General features: G+C 42.3%; 3 protein-coding genes across 3 annotated transcripts; 2 read left to right on the top strand and 1 right to left on the bottom strand.

Moving 5' to 3' along the window:
- Positions 1-56: 56 nt before the first annotated feature.
- On the bottom strand, positions 57-8889 carry si:dkey-9i23.16 (uncharacterized protein LOC571915 homolog). The gene is made up of 6 exons (XM_041036770.1): positions 8737-8889; positions 4440-4524; positions 4213-4323; positions 3420-3476; positions 2682-2858; positions 57-2178 (listed from the first exon to the last, which is right to left on the bottom strand). Exons 2-6 carry the CDS (start codon positions 4518-4520, stop codon positions 2071-2073), a joined length of 534 nt encoding a protein of 177 aa, XP_040892704.1. The 5' UTR covers positions 4521-4524; positions 8737-8889; the 3' UTR covers positions 57-2070.
- A 55-nt stretch (positions 8890-8944) lies between these two features.
- Positions 8945-18809, top strand: tmem176 (transmembrane protein 176). Its single transcript, XM_041036767.1, has 7 exons — positions 8945-9073; positions 11373-11503; positions 12105-12215; positions 12372-12428; positions 13527-13673; positions 15237-15353; positions 17365-18809. Exons 2-7 carry the CDS (start codon positions 11378-11380, stop codon positions 17422-17424), a joined length of 618 nt encoding a protein of 205 aa, XP_040892701.1. The 5' UTR covers positions 8945-9073; positions 11373-11377; the 3' UTR covers positions 17425-18809.
- A 3455-nt stretch (positions 18810-22264) lies between these two features.
- On the top strand, positions 22265-25253 carry tmem109 (transmembrane protein 109). The gene is made up of 3 exons (XM_041036764.1): positions 22265-22603; positions 23749-23851; positions 24027-25253. Exons 1-3 carry the CDS (start codon positions 22400-22402, stop codon positions 24398-24400), a joined length of 681 nt encoding a protein of 226 aa, XP_040892698.1. The 5' UTR covers positions 22265-22399; the 3' UTR covers positions 24401-25253.
- Positions 25254-25677: the final 424 nt, after the last annotated feature.

The following is a 25677-nucleotide window of genomic DNA, read 5'->3' as shown; positions in this document are numbered from 1 at the left end:
TCTTTTTGTCACATATTCATGTTCCCACCCTGAAAAGTTTAACTTTGAGAGAGATGTTTTACATGCAACAGATTAGATTACACATATTTTGTCTCTGAATTTTGTTCCAAGTTCTAATTCTTTGACAATTGTTCATCTCTAGCTAAATATACCAATTTTTTTTTTTTTTTAAATCCTTTTGAGTGTCCGCGACTTTTCCTGTCAAACGTTAAAATACTTGGGCAGATTCAATCTGCCTTTACAGGTCTATACATAAATGCATCCAGTTGTTTAAAGTGGGTCTACACTGGGTTACACTACACTTGTACATCTCTCTTACTGGCCAAAATGCATCCTTGGTTTTCTGTTACATGTAGCTTTTGTACTGTCAGACACATGGTTTTCTAATACACATTTTGTAATAATCCAAAGTTTCCATTCGCATCAGTTGTGTTCCTCATTATTAAGGCTTTCACAAATACAGTGGAGGTTAAGGGGAAGCACTGTGCACAGTTACCTGGAAGGTGACTCAGGGTTTTATTTAGTCACACCAGCTATGGTAATGTTAGCACGCAGTGTGGCCAGAATAGCCCTTTGAAAAAATGAAAACAAAAGAGAAACAAGATTGTAATCCTGAAAAGTTATGGTTTTCTCTTGATTTAGTCAGTAGATGGGGCTGGTTTTCAACATTTGATCTCCTGTCTGTCCTGAGTTTAAAGAGCTGGAGGGATGATCATGTACAGCATCTGACCCACATTTCACAGAAAAGTCAGAAATAATCAACCAAATACTCGAAACAAGTTGGCCAAAGTTCCCCAAAAATAAAAGTCCAGGTGATTACCTTGGCCACCTGACCATACTGACAGATGTTCCCTTGAGTTCTGCTTCTAAAACAAATACCCACAATACTCACACAACTGACAATTTGGGAAACACGCTTTGAGTGAAATGTTCACATTGAAACTACTCTCATGTCTGTGGTTTTGTGGGGGCTGATGTGTTCACTGAGCCTTACAGATGTTGATAGGTGGATTGGTCTTTTTGACAGTGGACAGAGCCAGACCAGCTGCTTCCAATCTTCATGCTAAGCTAACTTAACCTGGCTCCTGTTCCATATTTACAGGCACGGACATATGAGTTATCTCCTCACCTCAGCAAGAAAGCAAATGTGTATTATCCAAAAAGTCAAAATGTTCCTTTAAATTGTACTAATGGTAAGTACACTGTGTTACAGGTTTCTTTTGTCTTTGAAGCCACAAAAACAGCAGCCGAATATGTAATAACCCAACTGATACTGGATTGTTAAGGCCGATATCATTATCAATATTTTATTTTCAAAATATATTGTCCTGCAGTCATTTTCTACTTATAAAAACTTGACACAGACAAACAATCTTGCTATGGATCCATCAGACTTGACATTTGCTTTTTTTTATATTGAACGAGAAACACACGAGACCTTTTACAGTGTACAATATGTTCTGACTTATCAGACAGGATATGCATCAATACCGATAGATCTGCAATAAGATGATACATTTCAATGTTTGTCTAATATTAGTGACAATAAAAATAAAATCGACAGTATTTTCACCTAGTGTGTCGGTGTATTGTTTCACTTATACCACAGTAACTAACCAGGCAGATAAGGCCACCATTTTTCAGACTGCAGCTGACTGTTGGTGGTTAAACTGATGACCACACCTTTGTTTGATGTGTGCTGTTTACCTGCCAGCCAATCAGAAAGAGAATTTTTTCAGTATTTGTTTTTGTTTTCTAATTAGAATATTTCTTCACTCTAAAAAAAAAACAAAAACCCAAATTAATTAATTAATTCCCTTTATGATGTGAGGACATGTTTAGTTTTGAAAAGAGCTTGCATGATGAAAACTGATGATGATGATGAGTTATGAAAACTCACTGTGCAGTCACCAAATCCACCAAAGCAGAATCTGCAAAGACTGATACCTGCTTTTAAATTCTGCTTCTGATCAGGAGGAATTCAACATACATGGCGTGTGTGTCCTGGTTGTGTGTGTGTGTGCGTGTGTGTGTGTGTGTGTGTGCGTGTGCGTGCGTCCTGGATGTGTGTTAGGCTGTTTTGAGTGCTTTGAGGGCAGAGACGGACAGGAGGCAGTGCAGGACCATAGCCCCACTGCTGTAGAGCAGCAGCAGCAGTGTCACACTCCAGCAGTAGGCCTGCAGGAGTAAAGAAACACATCAGAAACTTAAGCACACAGATGGGACTAAACCGACATTCTCTACATTACAGTATACAGTATGAATATTTTATTTGGTTAGCGTTAAAAACATTAAATACCAATGCCATATGCCATAATATTAACAGCCTAAGCTAGTTTGTAACACTGGTCTGTATGGACCTTTAAAATGCATCACACCCAACTATGAAATAAATAAAATCTACTCATAGGACTGGAGGACATGCTCTTACTTATCTCGTACATCACGAATATGATGAGGACACTTCTTTCTTATCTATGCACCAGTTTATTTCTTCTTCTCATCATCGCCATTACCATCCTTCCACCTCACCCACCTTTTTCCATCCTTCTTACAACCTCTGTCATTCAGCACATCTCTCAATCCTATTGTCTGCCTATAATTTTCCTTTTTCTTTTTCTTTGCCTTGAGAAAAGAAAACAAAGGAAAAGAAAACAAAAGAAGAGTTCGATCACACTGACCGCCAGTACGTCCGGAGGGCAATCATTAGAAAATCGTCGTCTGTAGACATGTCTGTCATGTTCATAAGAGGCACACCGCTCATCACTCTTGGCAGTGCTGAGGCTGTAGCAGTAGGTGCAGAAGGCAAGCAGCGCCCCCACCAGGCCAGCCACATTACTGTAGGCACAACCTTGAACCTGTGGAGTGGGGCAGTGAAGATCCATCACCGTGACATTTTCAAACAGCCATACTGATAACACTGTGATAAACTCTGAAGAGTAAATGTGCTTCATTTTTGATGTAAAATTACAGTAGTACAAGTTAACTTATTATTAACTATTAACTGACTGTGGACAGATGGTGTCTGCAATCGTGTCAAAACTGTTCAACATATGCTCACAAAATTTCACAGGTGTGTGGTTGAGATCAAGATGAAGACTGAGTTCAAAGACAGGTGTGGTGAGTACTGAGTGCTCATCTACACATGTAGCAGACTGCTGAGGACTCACAGGTTGGAATGTCAGCATGTATGTATTGTTAGATTATATCATGTAACACCTGAGTTGACATTTTATTGTTGAAAAGCTTTCTGAGGAATGTGTTGCCTCACCTCATGGAACCTTCCTTCAGCGTTGCTGAAACTAAGGCTAAATGGAAATGGAATGGAATGGAAATACTAAAGATGGTGATGTCTGAGATGTTTGTTAGATGAAGATCTCTACTATGAATCATTAGATCAGCTTGTTGTGTGACCTTACCAGTACTCTCCTGGGGTTCCTCTCATTGGCCATGGTGAATGAGCCTCCTGCCATAATCTGCAGCATGCACAGACACAGACACAGACACACACACACACACACACTGTTAACTGGGAAACCATTTCTAAAGCTTTGTGTGTACCCAAGAGCTCAGTGGCCTGAATAACTGTGAAGTGTGGATCCACCAGGACCTTTCCTAGAGTACACAAGTCTCTGACAGTCCTTGAGAGAACCCTATAGAACATCTGTAGATAGGAGGAAAGGATCTGCTACTAAGAATGGGATAAACTGCTCAAATCCAGGTGTGCAAAGCTTATCAAGACGTGCCCAAGAAGACAAGAAGCTGCAAATGAGCTTCTGCCAAGTACGGAATTAAGTACTGATAATAAGGGTCTGAATACTTTGTAAATTAGAGATTTCAGTTTTTGACTTCAGACCAAACAGTCTTTCAATCAGTCAGTTACCAGGGGGTGAACTTCTTTATGTCACGGGGTGAGCTGACAGTTGAGTGTTGTTGCTTTAAGTCACCAGTGAGTGGAGCTCTGAAGCAAAAACCTTTTGATTCATCAGTGACATTGAGAATTTAGTACACTCAGTTCAGTTTGCAGATAATCTGCAGGAGCTTGTCACGTTATATATATATATATATAACTGATCCTCTTTCTTCTGTGTCACCAGGCATTCAAAAATCTTCTTTACTGTCAGTGATGAAATGGCTTTTTTTCTATTCTGTACTATGTGCTTTGTCAGATTCATACATTTCCTGAGCATTACGAGCCGATGAGGTACATACTAGAATTCCTAAGCCAAGTGGGAGTATGAAGAGTTTTGGCAGAGCTTGATCAGCATAAGCAAGTGGGACAGACAGCACCACCTGGAACAGCCCAAAGAGGATGGTCAGCACCTACACAGACACAGAAATCCAGCATTACACTCTGCTGAATAATAAGTTATTGGAAGCTAGACTTTAAATTCAAATAACATTGACTCCAGTCAGACTGAGTCATGTCCTGAACTCACCCCAGCAGATTCAGGGTCAAACCAGGCGGCGAAGCGATATAACCTGGGTTCAACTGTTGCCACCGCGCCTGGAGAAGGCATTTTGCTGCAAAGCAAGAAACACAAGTTAGATACAATGGCAGATTTCAGTGAAGAGGGGTTTTCTACAAATCAAACCAAGCTTATACCATAGATTACAGTCAGTATTCACACATTAACAATACACTGTTGTCATACTGCAGTCTATCACCAGCCAAGTGAATTCTGCCGGACTTTTCAAGACCTCAGTCCTCAACCCTGTGAATACAGAATTCACTTGATATTAATTAGAAGGAGACTGTGTGTGCAAACTCCTGTTTTATTATAGCAAGACAGCAGCAGAGAGTGGAGAGGCAGAGTCATGGAGAGGACTACAATCCACATTTACCTAATCTATATAGTGAAAATGAGCTTAATTTGGGGAAATATAGCTTTGATCAGAATTATTACAAGGAGCAACTTTTGTTATTCATCCACAGATATGATCTCAGCATAATAACCCTCATAGAACCATTTTTCTTGGTGATCAGTCAAGAGTGTCAATAATATACAAATTAACTTTGGGAAATAATTAACCTGAACCTAGGTGGGACAGGCAACAAACAATGGCCTAGATAAACTGTAAGAACTTTATATGTAAAACGTTTATTACTATCAGTACTAACAAAGAAAAACAGCAGTGGGTTTGGCAGGAGTTTGCTTGTCTCCCATGATGATGTCAGTGTCTCCTGCCTCCTCAAGAGAATGGCAATGTCCACACTCATTGGTTGTGCACAGTCAGATTTTTGCTTGTTTTGGGGTTCAGTTGCACAGACTCCTAGTCACTACAGTCCAAGCACACCCTAAAATCCTCTATAGTTTCACTGCTTTGATGTCTGTATACCAGAATCGGATTAACCATGACGTGGTCAGAGTAACTCAGTGCAGTGCTGAAGACGGTGTGAAAGGCATCACTGGATCCAGTGAAGTGATCCAGTGGTCCAAGATATTCTGCTCCCTGGTTGGGCGTGTAAACACAGTAGTAAACACAAAGTGTCACATCATTACACCAGCCACAGCAGCTGCAGCAATAGCATTAAATGGCAGCAAAGCTTTCAGGTGAGCAGTGTGACACCAGGCAGAAAGAGAGTGAGCACAGCACTGAGGCTTAAACTCCACCCCCGTGGTTTAAAGGCTGCCTTGGATTTCTGTTGCAGTGAGGGGAGAGTGACAAATCCTGAGCTGTTACTTAGTTTGTATTAAACAACCACACATCCACTGAGTCTCAGCCATTGGCCTGCTGTCAAAGCAGCTGGGAACTTGATGACTAGCTGCACTGACTGTTGTTGTTTTCCTCCCAAGCTCCCACAGCATCAAGTCTGAAGAACATATGGTGTTTCAGTGAAATAGGAGGAGATGTGTGGAATGAAGACGTAGAACTGGTCAATGCTCTGATTTGATAGTGGAACCTCCTGTGTCGTGGTTCTCTACAACACCATGACGCAAACAGAACAGCAGATGTAACCATTGCACGGTTCAGGGATCTACGTTCTCTCTGACTGTTCCCCACATCACAACATGCAGAACAGATCAAAGTGAAAGGGTTCATTAACATTAGTTTCAGAGCAGGAAGAAAATCTTTTCCAGGGAAAACTGAAAAACAATACCCAGAGAGAAAGAGGAGCAGACTGTAGAAGAAAAGACCCCAAAGAACAACAGAGACAGACCACATGGTCATGGGACGCCCCACTGGAGAGGGCAAAGGACAGTGGGAAACCAGTAAAAAGCAGCATGTGTGTTGTACTAGTGCGAGTGCAATTGTGTGTGTTTCTGGTGTGGGAATCTGCTTGGACAAGGAGCAAGGGATTGAGAAACAGAGAACAAAATGAGGTAGTGAAAGAGAGAAAAAAGGAACAGAGAGAGAGTGTGTGAGTGTGTTAGTTCATCAAAACCACATGTCAGAATCCTCTTAGGAAAGACAGGAATGCTGCAGGATGAGAAGCAGATGTGGTGAGGTGGTGGGAGGAAGAGGAGAGAAGGAGGAAAGAGAGTAAGAAGGGGGAGGGGGGGGGGGGGGGGTTTCTGTTCCTTCTGTTGTTTCTGTTGACAACAGAACAAGTATGAAACAGTGACTGAAACACAGCCCATTACGATACATGTTAACCAGCAGTCACTTCCAAGCCATTTCCAAACTACTGTTCAGCTAAAATCCTGATTTTATAACCATGACGTCGTCTGACAAAATCACCACACACACACCAGTTAAAGACAACAGCTGTGTTGTGATTTCAGCTGTATGTACTTGTAAAATGATCACTCAGGGAGAAAGTTATAAACTCATTCATGTCTGTATCAGCTGCCTCACAGTCACTTGATTGAGATGCATAGAGAAGTGTATGGGTGTGTCTGCAGAGGGAACTTACAGGGAACTGAAACGGTTTGTCTACAGTTTGTCCAAAAAATTATTAGATTTGTCACAAGACGTTTTTTTGAAAAAAAGAAAAAAACAACAACTAAACAAACAAAAACAAGTCGCTAAAGGGTCTGAAAAGAGCAACGACCAATGGGGAAACTACAACACTCAGTCAGTCAGTCAGTTATGGATATTTTTGCGTTTCTAGGGATGACCCTGCTAATTCTGTCCAATCAAAGTCAAAGTGACTTATATGTTTATCCTGAAGGGAGAGTAAACATACCAGACCAGAGGAGGTACACAAGGCAAACTTTTTTCTGTCACAATAGAAGAAGACTTTATGGGAAATGCAATATATCTTCTTTTTTTTTTTTGCTTATTGCTGGAGAAGGCTGCAGATACAGGCAACATGCATGAATGTACACAGAGGGAACAGGAAGGTACAGGAAAGGTGCAAACAGCTGCAGACAGAGTCCATAAAGGTATAGAAAAGATAGGCACAGGTACAGACAGGGGTTTTTTGGGGGGGGGGGGGTAGAGAGAGCATTTACAGTGGAGACAGACAAGGTGCATACAGGTACAAACAAGGTGAATATGGGCAGGCCAGCCATTAAGAACTGTGGACAGGTGGACACAAAGTGGGCCTCTCATCCACACCCATTCAAGTACCATCACCACCACCCACCCATCCTTAACTCTAATGCCACCACATAATTAATGTTAGCTAGCTAGTTAATTCATCCAAGTGAACCTAACTAACCGACCTCATGTGGGACGATCACTGCTTTAACAGGAGCTATGGGTCAGATGGTGTCTGAGGATGAATGCCGCTGAACTACAAACAGTAGTTTTGGCAGATTTTGCTTCCTGTCTGGTCTGTTGACATCACCACAGACCCACCGAGCTGAGTAAAGGTTCTGTAGCAACAAAATCTTTAAATTCCAGTTCAATTCAAAGTTATCTCGGGGGTGTATAATATTTTTGCAGCTGCAGAGTAGAGTTGTTTGTAGGCAGTTATTTCACAGCTTTTATTACAGACACCTCAGATAAAATATCGCAGTCCAGACATCGGTGACCTCAATGTTGGGAACAGCTATGGGAGTTTCTAACAACCATTTCCAGATCCAGTGTTATAGACCCATCCAGGCCCGGCTGTGTTTTGCACACACACTCTTTACTCAGTATGATTATGAAACACAAAAGGTGAAATCAGTTCACCTTAACACAAAAACAACATGTGAACCCCTGATTTTCGGTGACAGGGAATTTTGACTAGTCAGATTGAGAAACGCGTGGGTTCTGCATCTGACTGCACCATGAAGTGCACCATTTTCACAATAAGAGCAGGGGGTGGGGATCAGATGACAAACTCAAATCTGCGTTCAATACATAATTATATGTAAATACATATAAACTGTATTGTCAGTGATATAAGTCAGTGAATAAATTTAAGGGTCAGCCTTAGACCTTTGGCACAGGCGCCCCTGGGCCTTGAGCCAGGGTCACCTGAACCCTTTGAAACCAATACAGATATGTACACAGGCAGGCAGAGGACATGTAGATAATGACAGCTGCATACACTCGGGTACAGACATGTTGCATGCGGGAACAGACAGAGAGACATTGTTTATTTAGTTTGGTGGCATTGAACAGCTGCTGAATATGGGAGACAAATACAATGATACACCATTATATGAAACCCTGCAGGTCGAAAGTCACAACACAAGCAAAGGGTAAACCACGGTCTGGCAAATCCTCACCAGGTTACGATGCCATATTAGGTGCTTTAGTCTCATCGCCCGAGTTAAATCTGCCATTGTCCTGCTTATGGGCTTTTTGTTTACATTTAAATAATCACAAATCGTGTAATATGAAGTAGTTTGTTACCTCAACTAACAGCCTGCAAACACCTGAGATGTCTCTAGATGATCCAGAGAGGGTTTGTGCGTCACACCGCGAATAGAGTCCTGCTTCAGTGTCCCCCGGATGAACTTTAACGGTACAAAATCCCGACAACAAAATGATTTCTGGAATGTAAGAAACTAACAGAGGAAGCGAAGGAGGAGCTCTGCTGGATCTCATCCAAAGACAAAACAATCTCTCTCTCTCTCTCCCTCTCGCCTGCAAAGGAGAGAAGGCAGGGAGGCGCATTAAAAATCACGAGTGGTCGACAGAGGTCTACAAAGGACGACAGTTTATTAACTCTTCTGGAGAGAAAAAAAAAGGTAGGAACGAGACATTTTGTACTTTCTAATAACAAGAATATAAAATAAAATATCCTAAATCCATCGTGTAAACGTCAAGAGTGAGAGAGCCGTGGTGTTTAGACTGTTGTGTTATAAGTCTGGCCTATAATAAATGCAGAGTGTACTGATAATTACTCAGATGCTGAGAGAATATGTTAGAGCACAGGCGCACACAACGGTGTTTTCCTAAACACCATGGCTTTCAACAGCCCAAGCAAATGAGCGACACGTTTGCGCAAGACCGTCAATTTGTGCGTAACGCGTGCGTAAACGAACGTCCAGACTGATCGCAGCACTCAAATCCTTACATGAGGATAGTCGCAGTATTGGTGCTGCTTAAAGCTCTGACTTAAAGTCAAGCCAAAGTGGGAGATGGTGCTGTGTGGGGTCCATCCCAGTGACAGTCTGTTTTCTGTCCGAATGTAATCCAAGACCTTCTCCTGATCAGACTGGTGTCACCTACAGCTGTATTGGATTTGATTTGATTTTGACAGCAACGTGCTTGTGCCTTTGGACTACTCCACTTCCAAAACTGGATCCACATTAAAAGTGGGATGTGTTTCACAACTGTTACTCTGTGTAACGCCTGTGTTCAATAGGGACTGATCAGTAAGGAAATAAACCTTTACCACACCCTCAAAGTGGAGGATGCAAAGCCTTGTAAACAGAAACAGCAAAGTGAACCAGTGTTATCCAAGAAACGGTCCTTTGGTTTCATGAGAGACAGCAGCACAGTAAACACAACAAAAATTATGTTACCATGAAAATCATGTACCATTTAACAAAACTGATAATATGCAGGATGAGGTGGTTGGAAATGCAAACCATGTAGTGATTTAAAAACAAATAAAAGAATTTTAAAATCACCTCTGTATTTAACTGGCAACCAGTGAAGAGAGTCCACCTGTCTTACTATCACTTAGATGAAGAAAAGTTCCATTCATGCATGCATGCATTTTACATCTTGAAGGTAACTTAAAAGGGACTGTGGATTGTGCACAGCATAGTAGTGATACAGGATGTTGTGTGAAACCCCAGTGGCATCATATACAGAGAGAATGGTATAGGGCCTAAAATGGATCCTTGTTGTACACCACAGAAGACAGTAGTAGAGAGGATGGAAGTCCCTTTGAACTGATAATGATCTGTTCTGCAAATACAATGTAGTCAAGAGCTTTGCTCCCAAAGAACAACTTTGAGATGCTCCAAGAGTATGGGATGGTCAACTGTATCAAAGACAGCAGAAAGCTCCAACAAATTTAAAATGGTTTCCAGAGTCTAGGGACAGTAGGAAATCATTTGTTCCCCTTAGCAGAGCTGACTTAGTGTTGTGTTTTCCCAAGAAATGGACAAATTGCGAGAGGACCACTGGAGTGACATGATCATTTTGAAACAGGCCGGAAGTTGTAGAGGACAGTTGGATCTAGGTTTAACCTAAGTTTGCCTTCATGTGGATATTCTGCTCCATTGTTTATTCTGTTATTGACGTTTTGCAACAAAAGATTCAAGAACAAAACCGTTTTCTATTTTTAATTTGAGCATTCATTCAGACTTTGATAAAACATTTTGAATGTTTTAATAAAGTGTCATGTACTACTATCATACTGTCTACATCGAAGGGTATTGGACATAAAGTTATGTCTCTGTACTCTGATGAATGTTTGAATGTTGGTCAGTTAGTTAATTTTATTTGCTATTACAACAAACTGTTGCCACTGTTGTCACAGTACAACAGGACAGACACATGTAATAAAACTGTTCATAACTGTATATAAGAACATTTTAAAATGCACAAAGTATCAGAGATGTTAAAAAAATAGGCTAAAACCAATGTACATTGAGTGGAGGAGATTAAATAACCCCAAAATATACTAAAAACATGCAAACCATAAATAATTACAAAGATAACCAACTGAAACCAAAAAAGGGCTCACATTTAAAACCTCTGGTATCTGAACCTCTGTCACCCTGTTTCCTCAAAGAGGGCAGCTGCACGCTCACAATCACCTCCAACAATATTCAAGCAAAGCTGAGACTTATGATCACAAGGCTGGACACCTCCTACCACTGTGTTGTCATCAGCTGATTTAAACAGGGTCCTGCTGTCGTATCTGATGGCTCACTGGAAAAGCTTACTGGGACAATGGGAGACTTTGTAAATATTAGGCCCCATAACTAGGCCCATACTGTCATTCCTGCTTTGACAAGCATACCATCAGATGTGGGAACAGTCTACAGCTCCTCCACAGCTATCACATGAACTCTGCTGTTGTCTTCAGGTGATGGCGGTGGCGGTGTCCAGGGATTTAACGGTGCAGGTGCTGGAGGATGTGAATGCTGCCAAGCTGACTGACAGACAGCAGGCTCTGCGTGCTGCCATCCAGAGAGGAGAACCCAAATGTCTGGGGGTGAGTCTAAAACAGTGTGTGTGTGTGTTTGTGTGTAGTTACATTGCCACACAGAACTGTAGAGATGATGAGAGGGTGTTTTAGGAGAAGGTCAGCCTAGCTCCATCAAAAGTGAAACAGTAAACCTTAAATGGCCAGTTAGATGAATCATGTTACTGTAACAGGGAAACAGGGAAGACACCATCTAATTTTGCAGCATTGTCTAAGCTGTGTTTAAGAATTGTGGCAGTTTTTTTTGCATGTGTACCACATTTTAACAAGCACTCATAAGATCATCAATCAAATACAAATGAATGAATAACTGCGAAAACTCCAAATGCCAAATCTGGTTAAAAATGGATGAACAAGAGTTAAAGGTTTGGTGAAAAGCATAAAGGTTTGGTTATAAATATTGAAAATGAATTTTTAAATCGTTAAAAAATGCAGAAAAACTGTTTTAGGGTGAAGACCTGCTTTAAAGTTAGGATAAGGGGTTAGGGGTTAGGGTTAGGAGAGTAGTGGGTGTGTTTGGGGAAAGTTAAGTCTCTGAGAAATGAAAGTAAGTCAGTGTAAGGTCCCCTAAAGTGATGGAAACACTACTGTGTGTGTCTGTGTGTGACAGGTGAGTCAGGTGATGCTGGGGCTGATGGTCATGTCCTACTCCATTCCTCTGCACTACGTTGAGTACACTGAGGTCATCAGCTTGGGAGTTCCCTGGTGGAGCGGCCTAATGGTGAGTCTGTGTGTGTCTGTGTGGGCGTGAGAGTCTTTTGCTGTTTTTTTTTTATCATAACAATAGCTGTAAGGCTTTGGTCAGCTGAGCAGCACAGCGGTCTTCATTTTGTGATGTAATGCGGTCTTCTTGTCTCCTTGGTGTGTGGTCTCCCAGTTCATCACAGCAGGAGTGGTCGCTATCATCCTGGACAAACACTGCACCATGAAGATTGTGAGTCTATAGACCGCACACACACACACAGACACACACACACAGTCTTCATTTATCTCTTAAATTCCCCTCTCCCCGTCCCCTCGAATATTGCTGCTGTGTCCAGAATCAGCAGACATTCAGACATTCGTTCATATCCAGGGACATTTTCCTGAGGGGACATCTGGATAATTCATAACCTCAAAGAAAAGAATGACATATTTTGTCAGGTGAGCGTCAGGGTCAGAATCAAATAACTTTACATTTGAACATAAAACATAAACTTTTTCATCACTGCAATCACAGGTGATGTTTTGTCCCATAGCAACCAGCTAAGTACAGAAGGCAGGCAGCAGCCATCATACACTATCAGCAAAGAGGCTGTTTTCTTTGGTGTATTTTATTAAATAACTTGTTTTATATGTTTTATGTGTTTTAGAGTTTTTTCCATAAACTAAATTACTTCAGAATTATCTAATATCAGTGCTATGCACCAGCTCACTGTGATATTCCTTTAGTGCTGTAACAGTCAGAACATGATAAACCACACCTGGAGCAGAGCAAGTGAAATGAGTGCAGTATTATTACCAATCAGATGCATGAGAGGTCGACTCACTCAGCCTGGAATCATGAGCAACGACCTGCAAATATTCAGCACAGCCAAACATCTGTGACCAGCCAAAAACATCCAGGGTTAAAGTCCAGCTGGAACAGGGCTCCAGGGACCTGTTCCAGAGAGCAGGTTTAACAAACTCTGAATTTAGCCCTGAACTCTGTGTTGACTGAACCTGAGATGGAAACTCTGAGTTTTCAGTTCCAGAGTTAGTGCGCATCAACTTCAATATTACAATTCCCCATGGCAACGGGTAAATAAAGAGCAGAGCCTCCATCTGAATCCATCTGGAGCTAGAAGTACTGGGGCTATTGAGGGCTGCTTCAGGGTCAGCAGGAGGAGACAGAGATAAACTCAGCGAGCAGGTTAGCTCCACAGAGCTATAGTTACCATAGTAACTGACTCTGAGTTAACGTCATCTGTGTCTCTGGAACAGAGTTTCACTTCTACTTCTACTGCTGCTTTTCTGCCCGCTCTAACGTTTAAAACTGTGTTTGTTTCATCAGCTGCAGGTGTGTTTGATAGTCAGCGTGGTGTCCACTGTGCTGGCAGTGGTGGCCTTGATTATCTACTCTGTGGATCTGGGCAAGAATCCCGAGGCGCCCTGTATCAAGGCGGCACACGGCCACTGTAACAATGAACACTACTCCACGGTTGGTGTCAGCTTCATTTCATGGCACCGTGCTGTCAGTCACACTCCAGTACTCTGTCGCTGCCTGCTCCACTGTGTACATGCTTTATGTAAAGTGGACAAATGATGCTGTCCTGCCTGTTCACTGGACTGTTTCTTCTGCTTCTTCTTCTTGTTATTATTGTCATGTCATGTCATCATCTACCGCTTATCTGGGTCCAGGCCCAGGTCGCGGTGGCGGAGGTGGTGCTGTCTGGAGTGGGGCTCATGGGGGGCAGATGGATCTGCAGAGAGCGACAGCAGAACAGAGGAGGGTAGAGGAAGCACAAAACTACGGAAAAGGGGAGAAGTTGAGTTAGTAGGATGTATTAATGGGATATGAATGAGTACATGAGTTTACCATGTCAGCTTCAGGTAAAACTGCCTTCAGTCAGGCAGTCAGGCTTTTGTCTGCGAGAGTCTCATTACACTCGAAGAACTTTCCAAGGAGTTACAAAGCTCACTGCTTTGGCCCATTTATTTCAACATGCATCTAAAAATGTGAGCTTAACATTGAAGTTACGATATTCAACAGTTCCTCTTTCCTAGCAGTGGTTAGGATCACTGGGGGATTGCTGTGAAGTGAACGGGAAGGAAAGAGAAACATTTCTTCAGCCTAGACCAAAAGCATCACTTCCCTTTTTGAAAGCTGTGTCTTTTTGGTTCTGGCCCTGTGTTGAAAGATAACCGTGGCAAAGTATTTACAGCTGCCTTGGCTGTGGGGCAGATGTCAGCCGGACATCACAACTCAGGGCTTTCAGTGCAAAACTGTGGAGTGTTTAGTGTCAGGACAGGATAGCTTCATCCAGAAATGAAATGAAATGAACCTCACTGGCCACCATTATGACAAACATTTACAGTGGGTTGGGAAAACACAGAGACCCTTTCACCTTTTTTCACTCTTTAATATGTTGTAGGTTTAATTGTTAATAGAATTGATGTTTTTGCAGGTGAGTCTACACCCAGTAATCCATAATGACAGTGAAAACATGCTCTTAGACTGTTCTGCAAATGTATTAAAAATCAAAAACAATTACAGCTGTAAGTCTATAAGTCACAAGGGGTTAAAATGGGTCGGGTCAATCCAGAACAGCTCTCCAGCTCCTTCGGTTAATACGCAAACAAATCTGATTGGTAGTTTCATACACAGTAATATAGGCCGATGGACCATAAAAAAAAAGTCCATTAAGTTTACCGGCCCTGTCTGTCTCTTTTACTGTCCAACTGTGGCTCCACCACCTCCCAAACCCACATTAAACCCCTGCTGAGCACCAACAGCTCTGAGCAGTTTATCATTCTTGCTGACGGGTCTTCTCCTCTTCAGGTCTCTCCACAGATGTTCTGTGGGGTGTGAGTCTGGGCTTTGGCTGGGACACTCACACTTTTTCATGTCACACAATATGACAGTTTTATGCTCTCTTACAACAAATAAATAAATTCTCCCTCCTCTCTGACAGCCCTCAGCTGCTGTCATATATAAATGAACGTGTTGTGTGTGTCGCAGTGATAAAAGTTAATGTGTGTGTTGTGTGTTTTTATACGACAGAGGCTGAGCAGAGGAGTGAAGTCGTCCCTCCTTCTCTTCACCCTGGCTCAGACAGCCGTCTCTGCCGTTCTCTGCTTCCTTCTCTTCAGACAGAGACGCAGCTTCGGACCATACAGTGTAAGACCCCAACACTCGCTCTCAGTTAGCAAAGACCTGACTAATGTCCTCACACACAAATACCTACCTCAGGATTACACAAGGCTCACTTAGACAAACACCTTTGATGTGGCAGAGGTTTCTTGCTCTATTCATGTTTTTACATGACAAACGCTCACATTGTGGTCAGGGAGTATCTGAACCCTGCAATAAAACCTGGATCAGCCTGCGGCTTTAAGGAACTTAACCCACCTGGAAGGGTTTCATCACTCTGTGTGCCAGCGCTGAGTTTTTTAGACGTTTGTGTTCCTCTGAAACAGTTGCTGTGTTGTAAAAAAAAAAAATGGAATTAGTCAAAGCCCTACCAGACTACACCACAGTTTGCATGATGACGTTATTAACATGCTTACAAAACTGTAGCATGGTAACATCTTTCTTTCAGTTCATACAAGACTTGATTCATTCATAAAACATTCCAAAGGAGGTCTGTCACTGTCCTTACTGGCTGTTACTATGGCAATGAAGTAAACACTGGCTGCTGCTGATTTCGTCTTAGAGCAAAAGGCACTTTGGTTTCTTCTAACATCATAAAACAAAAATAGCTTACAGTAGAGCAGTAGTACTCAGTTATAGTAAAGTTGTGTTTCAGTGTGAGCAGTGATCAGCACCACAGTCAGCTGGACAGTTCCACACAGTTTACTGTTAAATCCAGATTAAAGATGACCTGAGGGAGCTCGAGACGAGCAGACGTGTGAGGACGTGAGAAAGAAATGTTCGGCGATTTGGACTCACTAATGCCCTGGTGTAGAAGGAGGTGTTGGACAATGGTCTTTAAATGGAAATTGGACATATCACCGCCAACAAACAGAAGCTAATTTTTTTTTAATCTATTTTTTCCATTTGCCTTTTTGAATGTTGTGTTCAAAAGGGAGTGTAAAGTACAGCAACCCTGAGTTCTGCACTTTGAAAGAGTTAAGTCAAAAGAGTCACAATAACAGACACGAGGAGCTTCTCTGAAGAACTGAGAGCCTCTGTCAGGACTTGCCTCAAGATCCTCAGACTCTCGCAGTCCACAGCTCTGAGCGGTAACACTGAGCTCATTGTTTCAACAGGCCTGTTTACTGCTTTCTCCCTGATATTAGCCCGCTGCTGCCGTTTCAGCACCAGTACTATGTCCAGTTAAACAAAGCAATGTTTTTCAGATAATATCACCTCATATCAGCCTTCACAGCTCCAGTGTTTCCGTTTGTGGAGCTCTGTGGAGAGATGCTGTTGTTGCTCGGATGAAACTGCTGCTACGTTAAAATATAAACAGCTGAGGCTCTAACGCCGCACTGCAGCAAGGAAGAGGGACAAAAAACAAAAACACAAATCTAACAAAGGTTAGATTTATTCTTTATTGACCCTATTTTCAAACAATAAGAGGAAACACGAAACTATTTCAGGCAGCATGTTCGTGCTGCGGTTGCTGGAGTTTAAACTTCACAGAATCCAGTAAAGATCAGGACAGAGCCTGAACTGTGACACAGCAGCATCTAGGACCCACTTCCACGCAGTGAAGGTTAGGCTACACCGGAGCAGGAAAACACGCTGCCCACACACTGACACGCCTACGGTGCTCAGTGACAGTAGCTCAGCTGTGAGAGCCGCTGTTTGTGGGGGAGTCTCTGTGTTTACAGGAAAGAATTATGTAATGTGCTACTGAATATGAGTAGAATAACGACAGGGTTCAACTGGTCCACTTCAGAACATATACAATACAATATTTCACTTCATAGGGAATTCATATTTTTCCAAGAGTTAGTACAAAATGACAGGAAATTATTAGAAAACTAATACCAATACCAGTCAGTCTGCCACTGGAGATTTGTCCCAGGTCAGAGACTCCTTCCTCCAAAGTCCTCATTTGAAGACTAAATCCAGTACATCATCATGAGCAGACATGGCTGCCCACCTTTTCCCAGTGTTTCCTGAATGCAGAAGAACTTCATGATGAGCAGGTGCTGACTTTGTCTCTTTCTGTCTTTGATAGTATCTCACTGAAGGTGCTTCATCCGGCCCACAACCTCTCATCCCCCCCAGCCTGAACTGACCAAGCACTGGACCAGCAGAGGTGACAGATCAGCTCTCATCAAGACGATTGATCGACTGTCATCACGATGGGCTGTTGATTGAACATCTTTCACAGAGGTGACGGATCACCTGTTGTTCAGATTGAATTTGTTTATCTACTTGTCTATGACTTATCCACTGTGCTACCTGACATGTTGAGGAGCTGAGGAGCCTCAGCTTTTCTTTCTTTTTTTTTTTTTTTTTTAATCAAGGTGTGTCAAGACCTGAATGTGACATTCTTTGTTGAATATAAATGAATAAACATTGGCATAATGGCTCATAAATGACACATAGACAAATTAACTGAAGGAGATGGAGGAAAGGTGGGAAAAAGGCATCCTGAAACATGACTTTTGTGGCAATGAAATGTGAAAATGTATCCTGATAACATAGTAAGCTTTCTGGGTGGTACAGGACCCAAAGTGCAGCCATGTGTGCAGGACGTGGTGGCTGCAGTGCTCACAGTGCACCTGAGCCACAGAGGGAGCATGTGGCATATACACAAAACAACTGTTTGCATACGTTTTCCAGTTTCCACCAATCTAATGTGCATTAAAAGCTGTGCTGAGGTCACCTGTGTGTGACTGTGGCCGAAGGCTTTCTGGAGACTCTCAAACAGAGTGGATCAAAATCCGTCCAACAAACAGAACCATTCATTTGACTCAAAAATCTCAACTCAAGGTTCATATTCTAGCTCTTCCAGTGCTTTCCACCAGATCACATGGTCTTTATCAGTAGGTGAAGTTTGCTCTTGTTAACATGCAATCTCACTAGATCAGCTGCATCCTCTGATGAAGAGGATGTGTGATTTGGCTGAAAGCATCTTAAAAAGCTAGATATGTAAAGACGATTGGATAAAACAGGAAGTCCAAACCTGATCCAGACCTATCCTCATAGACTCAGGACTGTAGACCCTCCTCTTGGATCAGAGGAATCCTTGTCACTTATTCTGTGTCTTCTATTTGTTCTGAGTCACCAAAGGTACTGCAGTGCCCCGAGTCACTACAACACCAAACTGGTTCAGGGTCACTGCTGGGGAAGGCCTCACTGCACTATCAGTGCTGCACTTTGCTCCATGTGCTCACACAGACAGAGAGCCCCCTGACTTGTCTCCTGTTCACCTGAGAAACTTTTTTTTTTCATGCTGTAGCTGTAGTTTTCTGTTTTCAGCTTTGGAACAGATGTGTTTATGGCACAAAGTATACAGTATCATGTGCACTTTTATTTTTCTAGACTTTGTTTACACAGTGTTATAAAAGATATGCTCATCCGTTCTGTGCTAACTCTGATATAGTGTGGTTTATTTTATACAAAATAAAGTCATATATACATATATATGAATTAAAAACCCGTGGTCACATGAGATCCATTTTGTCTGGTACACAGTGTGTGACATAACTATGGGCTTATAAAGACAGCTGAAGCAGTGGGCTGCTGGAATACGAAGAAACTGAAGTGTGCACAGGAAATAACAGAGCAAACACGTTGATGTGAGGCACCCATAGCCCTGCTGATTTAATCTGCAGTTTAGTGGAACCAGTGGAACCATCTGGATGTTCATCAGCTGTGCATCATTAGCTGGTCAAAATGCAAACTCACATTTTTTTTAATATAACAGTTACAGTCATCACACTAGATGGTTCTTTGTTTGGGTAAAACTTTTTTTTTTTAAATTGGTTGTAGTAATCTTTTTTTTTTTTTAAGTAGTTGCAAGTAATTGCAAGAATATGAAGAACATGGGTTTTGGTGGAGCTGGCTGGGGAGTCATCAGTCTGAGAATATGCAATCTTTGATGCAGAAAATGTAAAATGTGCAAGTATTCTTCCAGTCAGCGATTTTTGTTAGGGCTGCTGAGTTTGCATTAAATCTAACGACTGCGATGTCATAACTTCCTATACAGACAGTGTGTGAGGTTGTTCCCAAACAACACTGTCTGCAACTGATGACCCAACAGCTACGTGAGCAGCATGGTTCTATGGCTGCGTGGGTCTGTTGCTTCCACCGTTTTGGTCCAAACTGAAATATCTGCACAGCTATTGGATGAATAACCGTGTTTTGCACAGATATTTATGTTCCCAGAAAATAAATCCCACTGACGCCACCTCAGGACAGATTCTACATCATTAGCCCCACAACAGTGAGGCTCTATGAAGAGGAAAAACTTTGCTGTCTTTCTCTCTCTGTGTTGAGGGATCTCGTTCTGGCCTTGTCCCATGGATGACCTCTTCTTCCTGTCTGTCCACAGAGTGTTCTTTCTTTGTCTGTATCTGTATCTCTGAGAAGGAAGTTGGTGTGCCTGCATGAAAATGTCTCAGTACTCTGTTCTGCTATTTGTCTTCCTGATGAAAAAGGGAAGACAAAAAAAAAATCAGAACATTTAACAACATCAGTGTTTGGGTGTTCGCTTTTAACTAAACGGTATCACATGCAGCATTGTAACCAAAGCAGTCCATAAGGAAGGGAGTCAGAGAGGCTGAGAGGCTGTGTCCCAGAGCTGCAGCTATGTCTCTAGAGGGACGGTTACACAGTCTGTGTATCTATTGTCCATGTTCGTCCATGTGGCTAAAAGAATTAACTGTTGTTGGCAAATGAGTGAGGCTGTTTGTTGTTAATCTGTGTGTGTGCGTGTGTGTGTGCATGTTTGGGTGTGGGTGTGTACTTGTAGATCTGTCTTTGTGAGAACCAGTTTGAGCATAGCCCAGTGAGATAATGAGGACTTTTTGGTCTGTCCTCACTGTTAGAGGGCTCTTTGAGGGATAAGAACTGGCTTTAGGGTTTAGGTCAGAGTTGGGGTTAGGGTGGGGTTAGGGTAAGAGGCTAGTGATTGCATCATGTCAATGAGGGTCCTCATAAATAAGTACAAATGTGTGTGTGTGTGTGTGTGTGTGTGTGTGTGTGTGTGTGTTTACAGTTTGCTGATCCCTGTTATTGGTTCCAATAATTCTTCTTTTTCTGAAATGAACAACCTGATGCTCATCTCCAGGTGAACGTCTGTCACCTGCTGTAACTTTATCAGGTTTAGCTGTGTGTTTGATGAGTTAAACGCAAACATTGGCAAAACTCAGCAAATGGACTCAGCCCACAGAGACACAATGTGGGGACTTTGTGCTAAACAGACAGTAACCTTGGAAGAGCTGCACTTCTTTTGTTTACTCAGAGCTGAGGCCTCATTTTTTTAACTTCAGCTGAATTTCAGAGTTTGTCACTGAGGATTTCTGATAGTTTGGTCGTGTTAGGAAGGGATCACCTCACAGTCAACAGAAAGAGGAGGAAGGAAACCAAATACTGAATGAATTACATGCTTATGATTGTGTCATGCATATTACTTTCAAATTAAACAACCATTCCAGGTTTTGATCACCTGTTCACTAGAATATGTCAGGGCCAAACATTTGTTTTTATTAAAGTTAACATTATAAGACAAATTCTCTCTGTAGATACAGAGCATATCCCCTCAGATATGAAAGAACTGTGTGATATACTGCGCATAAACGCTTTCTCATATGTTCTACTCTCTACCATTTTGATCAGGTGGTTCCAGTCATTTCACAGTTTGTTGACTATCCAATGTCGCCACCTACTGGACACCTATGTCACATCCAGCTCTTGAGTCAGGTTCTGTCTGTTTTCCTTGTACCAGCTTAGTTAGTTTCCTGTTTTACTTTGAAATCACTAACCTTCTGTCTCATTGCAGATTCACTTCCTGCACCTCCTTTGTTTCCCCGCCTTTGTGATTACCTGTCCCGCCCCTAATGTGCTGCACCTGTGTCTAATTGTTTTCCCGCCTCCTAGTGCATTTAAGTCTTGTCCTCCCCTTTGTTCTGCACCAGATCGTCTTTGTTTGAGTCAAGGGTTCCAGCCTTTACTCTTTGTGTTGCTCCTTGTGTGTTTTGACCCAGTCTTTTTCCCTGTATTTGTTACTGCTTTAGCCTCATGTTTTTGCTAATATTTACATAAAAAATATTCAAAATAAGAGAAATGTTAAAAATATAATAAAAAGAGGTGTATCTCAACCAGCCAGTGTAGTACTATGATCATACACTGATTTTGAGTCATTAGGTCACATGACCTAGAGTCTAGGTCATGTGACCTAATGATTCAAAACCAGTACAGGATCACACTGACACGTCTCTTTATCGCCTTTCAATAACCCACATTTTATTTTGAAAACCGGTCCACGCTGTAGCATCGTAGCGCTGACTTTCTCAGCCGCATCCGTCTATTTACTGTAAAGTCTGTAACATAGACTGTATAAGGTCTGTAACACCGGAGCATTTAAACGTTGGAGCGGCTGGCTTGACTTCGCAAAAAGGAGAGACGGCTGGCTTGACCGCAGTCTGCCTGTGCCGTGTTTAACAACCTACGTTTTCAAACCTCCTATCTCATGTAAAACAAACTGTGAACAACAGACTAAGTAACAGTGATTGGTTTGAAACTGTGCAAGTATTAATACTTCAGTTTTAATAAATAAATAAACATGAAGCTATCATGAAATCATTCTTATGTCATTTCGTATTATGATGTACATCCGGAAAATGGTACTTAAAAGCGACCTAACTCAACTGCTGCAGGCCAGACTTTCGCATCAGCCCTTGAACGCAGCACCACAGAGTTAGCTAGAAGCACAGAAATGTTAGCAGCTGCCAGTCAGAGTGGTTCGTTTCCATTTCAGACCAAATCTTCATAGCTGTAGTCTGTAGGAGCTGAGGACAGAGGTCAAATAAAGACTGTGAGGGAAGAAAAGCGAAACCTGCCGTGGAAACGTGTTGCACACTCAGCCCAGCAGGTGGCAGACATCTTTTTTCATTCATACGACTAAGTTTTCCCAACAGGATGTGGAAAAACTTAGTCGTGTGGCCTCCGTGGCTGCTTCCCTGCAGAAGTAAAAACTTTCGCCGCTCATTGTTCATAGTTGTGTTTCTCTGAGAGGTTTCTTCATTACAGCCGCTTTCAGCATGTTTTCCCATTCAAACCTGAGAGCCTTCAGCGGGCTCTGTGTGCTCGGCGCGCTCTTACTGACAGTTTCGGCGGCGAAAGAGTCCGAGAGTCGCCCCGGAATGATTCAGGAGCTCCAGACGGCCCTGGCAGACCTGGCCGGGCGGGGAAGGACCTACCTGTGCAGACTGGCCGGGGAGCAGACGGTGCTGTCGGTGCAGAAGGTGAGAGATGGAAACGATGTTATTTACCGCCGCTAGCACAGTGTGTGTGTGTGGCTGACTGATGGTGGATCCTACACAAAGGATGGACTTAGACAGGCGATGTGTTTAACACACCTGACAAGGAAACTGAATTTATCTTACACATCCAAATCACAAAGGGAGACCGATCAAAGTGTCACTTTTCCAATAATAACACCTTTTATTTACGTATATCTTATGGATTATTACTATTTTAAAGTACATGAACTTAACACGTATATATATAAATATAATATAAACATAAAAGAACTTGTCAGCGCCTTCTATTCACATGTAAGTGTACAGAAGTTTTGACATGTAGCTGTGAAAGTCTTGTCCCACAGAGCGAGTTGTCCTCTGTCATGTTGTCTGATGTACTGTGTCAATGGAAAGTGCAAACTCAGCAACATAAAGGGTTAGTTACTTACTGGTTGCAGTCTTCTGATCAGGCATCAGTTATAAACACTTAATGATCTATCATCACTGCATACATCAGGTAGGCTACTAAAGCTTCATGGATCAGTCATTACCATTTACAGCTGCGGATCTGATGGATTATTGTAGAACACTGTATTAAGGATCCATTAACATTTATTATTGGAGGTGACTGTCTAACTGTTGACCCTTTAGTAAACATCAGATATAAACAGGACACACTGATGGAGGAGAGTCATTATTCAGGCAACACAAAGGAAAGGAGCAGCTCTTACATCAGCATCTCACATTCACTGATCAGACTCTGTATACATTACTAGATGGTTATAAAATGTAATAATAGTAACTCTGCAGTTGTAAATGCTAATAGTCAGTTTCCAGATAGAGTTTGGTCCAGATGTGCCTCAGGCCTTCTCCTGAAGATCAGTGGTCAATGATGAAAAAACTGCTGGAGGAGGATTTGCAACAACCTGGCATCCCAGAAGTTGCACTTAGCAAGTGGCTTCTGACTGATCTATGGAGTATTATTAAATGATGTATTAACTGCAGCTAATTGAAAGCCGTTATAACTGGAGCCTTATCAGAGAGTGGTAGCAGACCGACTGAAAAGTAAATGGATAAAAAGGCTGAACTCACTGTCCTAACCATGTGTTATCTAACCATGAACACACCCCGACCGCCCTCTCCTCCAGGCTTTCTCTCAGGTTCTGGGTGTTGTTGCAGGGGGTTTGGCTGGTGGTCTTAACGTGCTCCTACAGTATATCTCAGACTTCCTTGAGGCTGCTGGAATCCAAGGTAAGCATCACAACAGTCCAGCTTTCATTCTAATGAATGATTATTTAGAATTAGCTGACTTCTTTTATTATTATCTTCAATAAACACCACAGACACAGTGAATTAAACTGAGATATTACTGCAGTATAACTGCGCTGTGGGTTCCTTGCTGACTTTGTGCTTCTGTTCTCCACAGTTGTCTTTCCCATCAACAAAGTGACTCCAGGGGGGGTGATCTTTGTGGCTCAGTGGATTCTCATAGCTCTCATTGGCTACTGGCTCATTTCCCTCGCTTTCCAATTGGTTGCCTCCACTCTGAGGCGGGCCCTGTGGCTGCTGAAACTGGGCGTGGCCCTGTTCTGTTTCGGACTCATCCTGAGCGACCACAGCGTGGGCACAGAGACCATGGCCATCCGATTGGCCGTCCTGGTGTGCGTCTGCGTCCTGCTGGGCGTCGGGACTTCGAGTGGCTCCAACGCGGCTGAGAAAGCAGCACACCTGGAGGAGCAGGTGAAGGTCCTGGAGAGGCGGCTGAGAGAGATGGAGAGGTGGAGGAGGACGGAGGAGTGAAGGAGTCTTTAATGCCGGATGCCTTATCTACACATGATGGAGCACTGTGCCCTGTAGGGCCACTGGAACTGCAAGAGAGAAGCCTTTTTTTACATTTCAGGTGTTTTCTATGTTTAAAAAGTAATCCCTAACTTCTGATTGGTCACTGATACAATATTATATCACTTAGTTATTCCTGGAAGCAGTGATCTGTTCAGTCAGTGGTACATGTCTTTGATTTCATACTGTTTAACATAATTCACTTCCATTCACCAGGGTGCCACAGGAAACTGAAAGAGTTTCACTCAGCTCAGGACTAACAATAAACTGGACCTGCTCTCTGCAGAAAATCCCTGGTTCCATCCACAGTGTGTTTGCAGAGAGATCAACACACTCACTCAACTCTGTCTCCATAAACATAAATCTGTTGTTTGAAATGCTGTTTGTGCCTGTATAATCATATCTGTGCCTTTGGTTGTAGTTTGTATTCAATGCCTTCCACCACAAGCAGCATCACTGTCCAACTCTTGTATACAAATCAGTTTTCAGAGGTACAAAGCCAAAGACTGTCACTTTTTATATTTTCTGAGATGAATGTGTGCAGCTACAAATGTTGTTTGGATGTCCTAATGAAAATGAAATGGAATATTTTACAGATGTAAAGATGTGATCCCAGTTAGAAAAGACTTGGAGCATGTGCTGTAGCAGAGGGTGTACTGACCTCAGACTGTTCATCTTCTGTTGGAGTCTGAGAGATCAAGATAAAAACCAAAGAGGTTGTTTGACAACACTTTGCACTGTTAGAGGATATTTCAGTCTCCACCTAGGTCTCTGGAACAGAAATGACACATCTTCTTGCCCAATTTGTTGGACATGAACCAAAATTAAAACATTTTCTTATTAGTTAAATTTGTAACTGTCCATTGTTTTCACACACAACATTATTTATATTTTCCTACTCTTATTTCTGTCTTTACTACAAACAGCTCTGAGGGCTACTGCTTTATTTTTGACTTGTTTTTAACCACATTTCATTTACCTAAACGTTATGTTAACCTGAACTATCACTACGTCCTGATGGACAGTTTTATTGACGTACATCAATGCAACACATTACACAGTAACACAATACACTGAACCCAAACAAACGTCATTACATTAACACATGAGGCAACACTGATTAACAGTGGTTAACAGTGGTTACCAGTCCAGCTGGGCCAGGTACCAGACAAACTGAGGGATTGAGCCCATTAGAAGCTGGTGAAGTGCTGCAGTGCTGATGAGGGGGTGAGGTCTGA

The sequence above is a fragment of the Toxotes jaculatrix genome, chromosome 4 (assembly GCF_017976425.1).
Source record: "Toxotes jaculatrix isolate fToxJac2 chromosome 4, fToxJac2.pri, whole genome shotgun sequence".
Classification (NCBI taxonomy): Eukaryota; Metazoa; Chordata; class Actinopteri; family Toxotidae; genus Toxotes; species Toxotes jaculatrix.
The sequence above is the reverse complement of the archived record's forward strand: the minus strand, read 5'-3'. Positions and strand labels throughout refer to the sequence as shown.

What these genes read in the sequence shown, in the direction of transcription:
- si:dkey-9i23.16 (XM_041036770.1), bottom strand. Translation starts at nt 4,520, where the DNA reads ATGCCTTCTCCAGGCGCGGTGGCAACAGTTGAACCCAGGTTATATCGC. An exon ending in TTGACCCTGAATCTGCTGGG is followed by an intron (nt 4,324 to 4,439) that starts GTGAGTTCAGGA and finishes GTGTCTGTGTAG; the next exon opens with GTGCTGACCATCCTCTTTGG. An exon ending in GGAACCCCAGGAGAGTACTG is followed by an intron (nt 2,859 to 3,419) that starts GTAAGGTCACAC and finishes CCCACTCCACAG; the next exon opens with GTTCAAGGTTGTGCCTACAG.
- tmem176 (XM_041036767.1), top strand. Translation starts at nt 11,378, where the DNA reads ATGGCGGTGGCGGTGTCCAGGGATTTAACGGTGCAGGTGCTGGAGGAT. An exon ending in AACACTGCACCATGAAGATT is followed by an intron (nt 12,429 to 13,526) that starts GTGAGTCTATAG and finishes TTGTTTCATCAG; the next exon opens with CTGCAGGTGTGTTTGATAGT. An exon ending in GCAGCTTCGGACCATACAGT is followed by an intron (nt 15,354 to 17,364) that starts GTAAGACCCCAA and finishes TGTCTTTGATAG; the next exon opens with TATCTCACTGAAGGTGCTTC.
- tmem109 (XM_041036764.1), top strand. Translation starts at nt 22,400, where the DNA reads ATGTTTTCCCATTCAAACCTGAGAGCCTTCAGCGGGCTCTGTGTGCTC. An exon ending in CGGTGCTGTCGGTGCAGAAG is followed by an intron (nt 22,604 to 23,748) that starts GTGAGAGATGGA and finishes CCTCTCCTCCAG; the next exon opens with GCTTTCTCTCAGGTTCTGGG. An exon ending in TGAGGCTGCTGGAATCCAAG is followed by an intron (nt 23,852 to 24,026) that starts GTAAGCATCACA and finishes TGTTCTCCACAG; the next exon opens with TTGTCTTTCCCATCAACAAA.